The sequence below is a fragment of the Zeus faber genome (assembly GCF_960531495.2).
Source record: "Zeus faber genome assembly, chromosome: 12".
Lineage (NCBI taxonomy): Eukaryota > Metazoa > Chordata > Actinopteri > Zeiformes > Zeidae > Zeus > Zeus faber.
Window position 1 is genome coordinate 22152119 of NC_137196.1, and position 12229 is coordinate 22164347.

The 12229-nt window shown below is 42.9% G+C and overlaps 1 protein-coding gene across 1 annotated transcript; it reads left to right on the plus strand.

The window, feature by feature from the left end:
• Positions 1–1657: 1657 nt before the first annotated feature.
• On the plus strand, positions 1658–3424 carry rgs5b (regulator of G protein signaling 5b). The gene is made up of 5 exons (XM_080011469.1): positions 1658–1772; positions 1909–1998; positions 2100–2161; positions 2285–2448; positions 2588–3424. The coding sequence occupies exons 1-5, from the start codon at positions 1729–1731 to the stop codon at positions 2762–2764; spliced, it is 537 nt and encodes a 178-aa protein (XP_079867595.1). The 5' UTR covers positions 1658–1728; the 3' UTR covers positions 2765–3424.
• Positions 3425–12229: the final 8805 nt, after the last annotated feature.

Here is a 12229-nt window from a genome sequence, read left to right on the forward strand (position 1 = left end):
TCAGGGAGGAAGTTTTCTCACGGCGCTGTCAAATTTCTCCGTAGGGTGAGGGGGAGCGTTGACATGTGTCCACGTGTATATACTGTATGTAGGTAAAAAAAAAAAAAAAAAAAGAGATTCAAGGTATTGTGATCGGAGTTAATTTAGCCGGAGCGTGGGCTCATACAGCAATGCTTCTGAAGTAATAGAGTTCCGGATTCATAAAATGAGGTCCACCTCGGCTGGGAGGCAATAATGAGTTCCTAAGAATGAATAAATCTTTGTCCATCCAGATCCAGATCCATATCCAGATTCAGATCCATATCCATATCCAGATCCAGATTTCAGCCTGCTAGAGCTGAAACACTTAACTGTCTGACGGAGCCGGGCTCATTGTTTGAATCAACGTGACCTGCGGTCGACACCCTAAACTCTGTGTTAGAGCCGAGCCTTGGGAATGGTATTGTTTTGGAGCCGAGGAGGAAACTGGCTCACAACCTTCTGAAAAACGCTCATATCATCCCGCCCCCGCCCCCACCTCCTGGCCGGTCGGCCCCTCATTTCCAGCTCCTCACAGTAAATTGAAACTTCCACAGAACAACTGAGGTTATTCTTGGCTGCTTTCCATCTCTCGCTATTTTCCTCCCTCACCATACTTCGACTTTTGTTTTTCAGACTAACAATAGCGCCGGTCCCCTTGCCTTTATTCAGAGGTATGGAGGTTTGAAATGACTTACTGTAAAGCTTGTTGCTGCCAGACGGAAAAAAATAACCTTCCCTTTGATATCCACTCGGTGGCATTTAATGGTTAGGATGAAGGTATTTTTACTTTACATTTACGTCAATGTGACACATGTGCACGGCAACGCGTACAAACCTGTGGGTCACGTTGCACTGATGTACTGAAAATGTCCATTCCATTCCATACAGCAATAAATGATTGAACATTATGATATCTCTTGGTATTAATTTTGTGCTTTTTAATTTTCCCCACACACACACACACACACACACAAACGCACATCTACACACACACACACACACACACGCACGCATGCGCGCGCACACACACACACACACACACAAACACAAAAACACACGCACAGACACACACAAACGCACAAATGCACACACACACACACACACACACACACACACACACACAATTCATTAAAGTGCGCTGATTGCACATGTCCTTTTGACGTTGCGGCGATTAATAAATAAATGCACTTAATACAACCAAGTAAGCAACATTTGTCTTAACACACACAAACACACACACACACACACACACACACACACACACACACACACACACAATTCGTTAAGGTGCACTGATTGCACATGTCCTTTTGACATTGTGGCCATGAATAAATAAATACACTTAATACAACCAAGGAAGCAACATTTGTCTTAACACACACACACACACGCACGCGCAGGCACACACGCACACACACACACACACACACACACACACACACACGCTCACATAAGAGTTCTTGAGAAAGCTGCTGTTGCAGTGAATGCTGGAGGATGAAGGATACTCACCCCCCCTCCCCTCGTCTGATTGGCTGGGGGGTGTGATGTCACAGAGCAGATTGACTCATAAAACCTCGCTCGCTCCCACACGGCCGGCACAACCTCTGAGAGTTCGCTCATCGCTCGTAAAAAAAAAAAAAAAAAAAAAAAAAAGTCCTGCTCACTAGTAAAGAGGAAGCAACTCAGTCAGCCTGTGGAAAATACACCATGTGCAGAGGACTGGAATCACTGCCGCTCACTTGCCTCGAGAGGTTAGTTCCTTCAGATGTTTTGCCGTCCTTTATTTTTGATAAATTATGTTTAATGTTTCTATGTTCTAGTGGAGGTATTGCGAGCTGGAACTTAAATGCCACGTCCTCAACGTCCTCGCCTCTTAACCTTTTTCAGGGCAAAGCAGCTGAAAACTCTCTTTGGAAGCCTGCTGCAGAAGCCCAACCACGGCGTCATGGGACACTCGAAGAAGAGCGACGCACGGAGGTACGCGCGAGATTAAGAACTTAACACGCCACTCGCATGCTGTGCCACCAAATCGATTTATTTGACGCGCCGCGTATTCATCTGGGCTTTCCCCGTTTCAGGTTGAACGTGAACGAGCCTCTGAGCTGGAACGAGTCGTTTGAGATGCTGCTGTCCAGCCACAGTAAGTAAAGACCTGGAACCATCACACGCACGGGCAGATCATTTAGTTGAGTGTTTTTTTTGGTACTTTCCAGGTGTCAAAACTCTAAAATAAATCCACTTTTCTCTCCCTCTCTCTGTCCAGATGGACTCTGCTTATTCCGAGCGTTCCTGGTGTCAGAGTTCAGCGAGGAGAACATCGCCTTCTACTTGGTCTGCGAAGACTTCAAAGCCACAAAGACCCCCAACCTGTCGGCCAAAGCCCAGAAAATCTACGACGAGTTCATCTGCAGCGAAGCCCCAAGAGAGGTGAATATCCCGGCTACGATGAATGGACAGATCCGCCCGGAGGCTCTGGCTCCGGCATCTCGTGTACCGCTACGACAAACCATCCATCGTCAGCGGCGCCATTAACGTTTCTCTCTCCCGCTTTGGCTCTCCTCCCCAGGTCAACCTCGACCACCTGACCAAGGCCGCCGTGAAGGACAACGTCAGGTGTCCGGACCACTCCTGCTTCGACCTGGCCCAGGCCAAGATCTACGCCCTGATGCAGAAGGACTGCTACCCCCGCTTCCTCAAGTCCCCCATGTACCTGGACCTCCTCAGGAAGACCAAGACGGGCTGAAAAGACCCGTTCCCCACGGGGGGCCGCGGCAGGGGGGGGGCGGCTGAGACTTACACGCACAATGAAGACCGGAGGACGTCCACAGGGAAGAAAGAAAGAAAGAAAGAAATGCTGTCTCTGAGGATGTCCCTGCAGCCTGGATGGAGACGCTGTGGTTTTGGGGTCAAAACTGGAAGTCACAGGACACTTTATGAAACTTGGAATGAAAGATGAAGGAGAGCAGAATGCACTAGTGCATTAATTTTGGACTGAAGTGAACTAACTCGTTCTGCTTTTAAAAGTGATGTCTGTGTGTGTGTGTGTGTGTGTGTGTGTGTGTGTGTGTGTGTGTGTGTGTGTGTGTGTGTGTGTGTGTGTGTGTGTGAGTGTGCGCGTGTGTGTGTAAACACTGGTCGTATTGGAGGAAAAACGAAAACCTCAACAGCAAAATTCTTTTGTGTTTTTTCGCTGTCACTGTTTTTTGGAGCGAGCTATTTCAGTTGTTTCATGAATGCTTATTTATTTATTATTATTATTATTATTATTAGTATTATCATTATTATTTCATTTTTTTTAAGGAAATTTTATAACAGTTTATGAATGCTCTCTGTGGTTTAATGAAGAATGATATCAGATATTTAATATATTTTTCTACTTGAAGTACTGTATGGAGGAATTGAACCGAATAAAAGGGCCAAATGGTGAACGGAAAACAAGTTGTATTTCATTGAAAATAAGTCTTTAGGTGAAGTGGGAAAGTAGGAGTTTTAAACTAATTGAGTAGTTTTCAGACATGGTGGAACATGAAAGCTATGAAATAAAGCTTCATAGTCAAGCTTCATGTATTTAAGTATATGAATGTGTGTGTGTACTGTGTGTGTGTGTGTGTGTGTGTGTGTGTGTGTGTGTGTGTGTGTGTGTGGGGCCTCAAAACAACGCCGGGATTTCTCACTGCTAAGCATGTGTGTGTGTGTGTGTGTGTGTGTGTGTGTGTATGTCTGTGTGTCTGCGTGCGTGCGTGCGTGCATACGTATGTGTGTGTGTGTGTGTGGCCTCGAAACAACGGCGGGGATTTCTCACTGCGAAGCGTGTGTGTGTGTGTGTGTGTGAGGGCTGGTCTCCATGGCGACCGTAGTCACCTACTATGTATCTCCTCAGACTACTCTGTTTACCGCCTAGCCGCACTGAGGGAGGACCGTGACTCACACAAGCCTTCCTTTTTACTCTCTCTTTCCATCCCTCCCTCTCTAAATCACCCTTCTCTCCACATTCTCTGTCTATCTGTCATCACTGTCTCACTCACCTCCTACACCATCACTTCCACCACAACCACATCCACCACCCACCACTTTGTCTGCTAGTGTAGGGGCCCTTACCTCTCTCTGCAGCCCTGCTAAAACACTCAAGAAATACCGTGTTACTGGATCTGCGTTTTTCGCAGGGGAGGGGGGTTAATGGAGAATTTGCGGAGGCGTCGGGGCAGACGTAATCAAGCACAAACACATTGATGCCCACACAAACAAATGGAAGCTGCTCATCAAAGTTAATTATTGGCAGAATTGTTATTTGCTGTCGGTGCAATACTTGCCAGGAACGGTGGGTTAAGTGGATGAATGGATGAACGGATGGATGGATGGATAGATGGATGAATGGATGGATGGATGGAGGGATGGATGGATGGCTAGACGGATACATTTATGGATGGCTAGATAGCTGGCTGGATGGATGGATGGAGGGATGGATGGATGGATGAATGGCTGGAGGGATGGATGGATGGCTAGACAGATACATTTATGGATGGCTAGATGGCTGGCTGGATGGATGGATGGAGGGATGGATGGATGGCTAGACAGATACATTTATGGATGGCTAGATGGATGGATGGATGGATGTAGGGATGGAGGGATGTATGGATGGATGAATGGCTGGAGGGATGGATGGATGGATGGCTAGACGGATACATTTATGGATGGCTAGATGGCTGGCTGGATGGATGGATGGAGGGATGGATGGATGGATGAACGGCTGGAGGGATGGATAGATGGCTAGACGGATACATTTATGGATGGCTAGATGGCTGGCTGGATGGATGGATGGAGGGATGGATGGATGGATGAACGGCTGGAGGGATGGATGGATGGCTAGACGGATACATTTATGGATGGCTAGATGGCTGGCTGGATGGATGGATGGATGGATGGATGCCTGGATAAATGGATTGATGGATGGTTGTGGCCTGGTATTCAGGGCCTGTTAGTAATGTTTTTGGTTATGTTTATATATTTTTACGCATTTTGAGGAAAACATTCATATGTACATTTTATTTCAATGATTGAAATGTATTACCAGCGTTACTATTACAAAAGATAATAAACAGTAACTCTGTACAGTAAGCACAAAATAACTCCAATGGTGCTCCAAATCCTTTTTCAAAACACATATATAGATAATACATGAGCATCTTCAAAATACAATGAAAATACAATTTATACAAATAGGAAATTCTCTGGGGACTCAAACAAACAACTAGAAGAATGATTTCCATGCATTGTTCAAGACGGTGTTAAATGAATGTGTCCAGTGTAATTCCATTTTGTCCAAGCCCAAATAACATAGGGATCTCTAGGTTTCATCTTCTATGGAAAACAAGAAAAGCTTGACCACTGGTGATTCTCTTGAATTGAGGAATGATTGTTTTTTTCTAATCAGAGAAAACTGATGTGAGAGGAGTGAAGCCACTGGTTTCTGTCAGAAATAAAATTCCAATTGTTTGACCCCGGTAATCACTTGAGAAAATACAAAGAAAATAGAAAATCAACTCAACTGGGAATTTTTTTTCCAAAATAGATATATCTGGGAATGTCCCCTCTATCTTAGCTTATTTTATCTGCTCTTATCTGATCTCCTATTATTGTATCTTAGATGTAAAAAGGTGTATGAAGGTATGATGAAATGTAAATAAATAGAAATAAAGTTTAAAAATAAAGTATTGCTTAAAATAATTTAAAATAATAATAATAAACAAACAAGCAAACAAATAAATAAATTAGACATTAATAAAATGTTCTTCTAAAATCACTACAGAAAACAAGGCTAAATCTGTCCAGCTGTTCCACATTGAATCCTATGCAGTGTACATTTAAACAAGTTTTGGGGGATTTTTACATTAAATCCAATGATGAGACAGGTTCTTTGGTCCAAAGTATCTTCAAAATGACATAAGGTAATTAATACAGTTTTTGATCGGGTAAATTCACATTATTTACATTAAGTACATCATGTTCCTGGAACATGCAGATTCGGATTAAAGCTCAAACCCCATTGGATCGCAGGGCTCAGGAGGGCGGCGCCACCCAATAAACAGATTTAATGTTCGAATGGCTCGAATGCATGATCTGAGGGGTATTTTCAAAGAAAAAATGTCAAAAACATGTTTTTGGGACATCAGAGACCTATATTAACTTGTCGAAAATGAGCAAAATAGATCCCCTTTAACAACTGCACTTGAATTTCAGAGTGCTGTGTAAAAACAAAGAGCGGGCGCCATGGTTACAAGGTTACCAAGGGAACAACTCAGCCCGGCCGCGTGGTCCCATCATGGCATTTGCAAGACAATCTGAAACATTACATCACGAGTGGGTTAGATCCCTTTCGCTGTGTAAAACAGTTTCCACAAATAAACCCCTTCAGTTCAGCTCCAGTCACAATACCCGCATATTACCTGGGGTTTTATTACACCCCTTTGTGGGAGTGTGTGTGTGTGTGTGTGTGTGTGTGTGTGTGTGTGTGTGTGTGTGTGTGTGTGTGTGTGTGTGTGTGTGTGTGTGTGTATATAAATATATATCTATACAATTATTGTTATTTATTTTTTTTAGAGGTATGAGAATGAATCTGGCTCGCCCTGTTGTGTCAACATCTGTTCAGATTATTCGACCCATGTGCTTTGTTTCATAGCGCATGATGATCACCGTGGGTGAGTGGATTTATGACTCACCTCGCTGAGGTAAAGGCAGAACTTGTGCGTTTGCTGCCGCTTAATAATTCAAGTTCCAGCAAAGAATGGAGATCACTCAAGGGCATCGCTGTGACTCACAGCACAAGTTTTTTTTAACACCACTGCAGCTCATTCAGATTTTCCACATTAAACACTTCGCCCCAAAAAAAATGTCTAATTGACATGAAGACGTCGTTCTGGATCGAGGGACGAATGAGTATTTCCCGTGTCCGAAAAAAGTCAGAGACGTGTGGGGGTCCGAGGGGATAAACCCACTGAGTGAGGACGTTTCGGCGGAAGTTCAAAAGAAAAGTTTCAAAAAAAGAGTGAAAGAGTTTCCCTAAGGCGTTCAGCCAGAGAACACATAAGGAAACAGTTTTTGAAAAATACTTCTTCTTTTTTTTTTTTCCAATGACCAAAAATAAACATTTGGGAAGTTTCAGAGAGTCATCCGTCATGTGATGACTTTTGCCAAACAGCAAAAGGGGAGTGAGACGTTGTTTTTTATTTATGTTGTTTCATCTAATTCCATTCACTTTAAGATAAAAAGGGGGTGAACTTTGCTGACTTTATAGACCTGATAAGGCTGTTTTTAAATCCATTACTTTGTAAGTTTTTAATCAAATGATATCATTGCAAACATCCACAAAACTCATTTCAGTAGAAACGTTGGCCAACGTACAAAGAAACGAGTCGATAGAAGAAAGATTACAAATCTATTTTCCTCCCTATTTTCTGCTGGCTGTGCTGTGTTGGCCCGAAGAATCGCCTGAAAGTCGTACCAATGGAAGATGTGAAAAGAAAACATATTTATCAATTAGAAAAATGAGGACACACGTGAAGAATTCTGGATTAACCCTTTGACACGGGGGCCCTTGAACGACAGGCCCGGGGGCCCGTGTGACATTTTTACGTGGCCCGCTACACGTTTATGATGTACTGTTAAAACCGGCCCGCAAAATAATTCTAATCTGAATACGTTTTTAAAATCACCATGTTTAATTAATAGATTATAACAAAGATTTTTTTTTATTGATTCATATGATCTGTTTTGATTTTGTTTTATTTTTATCTACATTTCATTTTGATTGATTCATTTGATTGTGTTTTGAATTTCAAGCATTATTTATTGTCTATTGAATTTGATTTCTTTTTTTATTATGAGGCAATTCACCGATGCTCGGTCTAAAAAAAAAATTAAATAAAATAAATGTTTGCTCGTTTTCCAGTTGGTTTTTCCTTGATGTCCACCCGCGGCCCCCAGGTAGTCTGGGTTTGAGGCCCCTGCTTTAAGATAACATTGTTATGCGGGTGGGAGGAAAACACGGACTCGTACCCCGTACCCACTTACACAGGTACTTCTGGGGCACATTCTGTCAACACTGAAGGGGCTGGAAACCGAAAATGGGTCGGAGGGCGGAGAGCGACAGGAGGTTCAGGTCACGTGGGCTTGAAAGGCTCTCGCTCCTCCTCGGTTTCACTCCCCCCTGCACACCCCCGCCGCCGGGGGTGTGCAGGGGGGAGTGAAACCGAGGAGGAGCGAGAGCTCGACAGAAAGGAGCGAGCTGGAACAAAAGAACAGTTTGTGCCGAACGGGACGATTGCGGCTCTGGGGCCGACTGGCTCCGCCCCCACCGCCGCCCGCCCCCTGCCCCCCAGATCGGAACGGGTTTATCGGACGAAAGGTTTAATTGGATTTCAAGTGGAGACAGTTGAGTCCGCGCGCGGGGGGGGGGTCCTGTTATTTTTGGTGAATTTTTCAGAGGACTTCCAGTTCTGGTCAGGCGCGCCAGTCCCTCTATATACGTGTGAGAAGTGTTAAAATGAATAAATAACAACGACATTTATAACATGAACTGTGGGTCGGACTCACAATCAATGTTGTGCTTCCGTGGAAAGGCTCCAGGATCAGGACCGGCGAATGACCCCTGACCCCCTCATTCTTTATTTTCAACCCTCTCGCGTCCCACACGAGCACACGTAGCCTGGACAAACGGTAATTCAGAGCACACCTTTTGAACTCCGATCTGCGGCGTCCCTGTCCGCGTGATCGTCGCGCTGCATTGGAAAGGTGGCGTCGCTGCTTCCACCGGACAACTTCTGCCTCTGAGTAAGAGCATCATCGCCTCAAAGGTGTAGTTACCGCCGTTGAACCGAAGCTCCAAATAACAACCCGAGTAAGGGCTTGACCCTACACAAGTATGTGCAAATATACAACGGTATTATGTGTTAAAACTAAGGGTACATAATGCAGTTGGTCAAGTGCTTTGAGTCAACTCTGTAGCCACATCACATCTTAAATGGGGGAAATGTGACCGATGTCAACAACAGTGGGTGGAAGGTGGAGAATCTCCTTGAGTAAGAGAGAAATTACTCCGTTTTTACTTGAGTAATTACTTTTTTCTTCGTACTTTGGCACTTTCTAAAATGTAAGCACTTGTCGTCGAGCGCAATAATCTTTGGACCAAGTAATACGCGGAAAGAATGCATAAAACCACCAACTGTTGTGTAGTTATTAACTGGGGATTAACAGCAAGTGTTTTTTCGTTGAGTATTTAGGATGTTAGGGTCAAAGTGGGAATGAGAATAAGGATACGATATACTGTGAATTATTTAATCATATACCACCTAATTACGACACTAATATCAAATAGTGATATAATATTTTGTAATATACTAAAAATGTGGAAATATCGATATTATGAATTAATGTTGTGGTTGTAAAGTCATCTTTTAATATGCAATATTTGTCAAGGTTTACCTCTGTGTCTTACAAGGTTAAAAAGTGAAGTATCACTCTGTACATCACTATGTCCCGTCATGCACTCCCTACTGAATACTTAGTGCATTTGGGACATTGAATGACCGAATAATAAAATAATGATAAATTACACACCATCGCTGGTGTATTCGTGACTGCTGGTGTTGTCCGACATTCTCTGCCGTGTGATTATCCAGAGATGCCAACAAGGTATCCACTCCTTTGAGCTGTATGGAATGCGCCATAAAAGACATTGAACGTCACACCGTCCAGCTCGGCAAAATAACTGACAAAAAGCCTGAATCGAGGAAGATAAACACAATCTCGTCCCACTTTTACACTGACTTTTGAGTGTATTATACTTACGCAAAGTAGTGCGGTGCAAAGAGATTAAAGAATTTGTGTATATCCCCGACTGATATCCACCAACTGAGAAAGTTTTTTTCCCTGAGGGAATCCATCAACTTAAGCTTGTTTAACATTGTATAACTGGAGTATCTGATAGGATGAAAAATGTTTTGTTAAAAGTATTTATTTTCAATTAGGTAGAGATTTCAAAGCAGTATATGACCTTTAAGTGAGTATTTCATTAATATTTATAGAATAAAAAACACTGTATTATTAAAAAAAACATGTATTTAATAAATATTAAGACTGCACCAAAGTGAAAGTATCAGTTTTTGATGCTGTTATTGAATATTTTAGCCAGCAACAAGCCTCAAGTATCCTGGAGGTATACTGTCTCTGAAACCCCATGTTTGTTTTTCTATGAAAATAAGAGGTGTGCCATATAAAAACACGCATTGCACGCAGGGGGAAAAAAGTGACAACCTAAATTGAACCCATGCGGGGCCATCATTCTGCACTTTCAACTAAATATCTGCATTGTTGTTTTTATTTAATTTTTGATTATCACAAACGAGCACAGACTGAAATGAGGTCAAATTTGGTTTCATGTTTGTATGTCTCTTTTCAGCATATTAAGAACATTACCAGAAGTGCATTTTTTCATCTTCGCAATATTGCTAAGCTATGGCCCGTTCAATCCACTAGTGATGCGGCGACCATAGTCCATGCATTTGTAACATCCCGCCTAGATTATTGTAATGTGTTGCTCTCTGGCACTTCCCATGTCAAGTATTAAAAGCCTCCATTGAGTACAAAACGCAGCGGCGAGAATCTTGACCAGGACCAGAAAGTTTGATCATATCACCTTGCACTGGCTCCCGGTGTACCTCAGATGGGACTTAAAATATCTGACTGATTTAGTGGTACCTTATGCACCATCTGGAGCCATACGCTCACAGCACGCTGGCTTTTTAGACAATCAGAGAGTTAAAAAATAAGTCTGCAGGCTCCAGAGCATTACCGCCCTACCTGCGGAAATCATACCCGCACCCGTCCTGTTAACTTGCCTCTCACCCTGCCTTCACCCCTTAGCACTGGTGCATGACGTCTGGATATTAACCCAGTCGGGGGGGGGGGGGGTTCAGGCTGCTGTGAGCTACCCTGATCGGGCCTGATGAGGACTACATCCCTGGAGGCGTCTACCAGCTCTGCACCAGCAAATAGACTGTCATACCGTCTGGCTTTGACATTGCATAGGATAGAAGTACAATGTCCTATGAATTGTCATATTACATTATTACTCGGCATTCGCCGCAGCCCGGTCATCCTGGAAGGGGGATTCCTCTTCTCTGCTCCCTTCTCAAGGTTTCTTCCCATTTTCCCCTAAAGGGTTTTCTGGGAGTTTTTCCCTTGCCTGGAGGAGGGTTTAGACCAGGGGATGCTGTGTTCTCAGCCAAATGTGGGTTTGTGAAGCCCTTTGAGACTGTATTGTGATCAAGGGCTGTATAAAGAAACTCGACTTGACTTGCCTTGACGACAGTAGTTTAAAGCAAATCCATCCAGTCTTTCTTCTTTAATACCCCCCTTTGTTAACAATGCCTAGTTGTTATATAAAGACAAATGGAGCTGATTCAGAGAAGCCTCAGTTGCTGTCAACCTTTGTTGGCGAGCAGTTTGTCCGCGGGACATCTTAAAAAGGAGTCTGTCTGTGCCAGAACTGTCGGTTCTGAAGGGAGTTTTGAAAAGGGATGTTTGTTAAGTGGCCCTTTGACATCACCTGGAAAACGTGGCGGTACAGGAGGGACAGTAGGACTAAAGGGGTTTGGCAGGTTTAGAGGATTGGAATGGAGGTGAAATCCATTTGCTCAGAATTTCCGCGCAAAAAAGTCACCCAGCATTCACCATTCACTATTCGTATCCTCAAATATGACAAATGTGTTCTGTTTGTTGTAAGTCCAATGTGTTCTTAGACACACAGAACTCTGTTGCCATCTGCTGGATTGAAAAGTGAACCAGCACCAGAGCCGACCACTGACACATAAACACTGTAAGACCAAATGCAAGCAAATATGCACCTATTTCCACAGTTATAATATCATTTTTATTCTATTCATTATTATTAATCGTATAGCTATTCAGCATTTTCTAACAATAACTATAACAATAACAACAACAACACCAATAATAATAACCTTTATTTGTATTGCATCTTTCATACACAACAAGCAACTGAAAGTGCTTTACATTGATAGAAGGCAATCAAATTGTAGTAAAGCAAAGTAGTAGCAATATTATTATTATTATCATTATTATGAATTATGAATAATAATAATAATAATAATTATTATTATTATTATTATTATTATAAATAACATTTGTTTAT

Excerpts from the sequence above, each read along its gene's own strand:
- rgs5b (XM_080011469.1), top strand. The coding sequence starts at position 1,729 with ATGTGCAGAGGACTGGAATCACTGCCGCTCACTTGCCTCGAGAG. Across the intron at positions 2,162-2,284 it reads GATGCTGCTGTCCAGCCACA|ATGGACTCTGCTTATTCCGA; the intron begins GTAAGTAAAGAC and ends CTCTCTGTCCAG. Across the intron at positions 2,449-2,587 it reads GCAGCGAAGCCCCAAGAGAG|GTCAACCTCGACCACCTGAC; the intron begins GTGAATATCCCG and ends TCTCCTCCCCAG.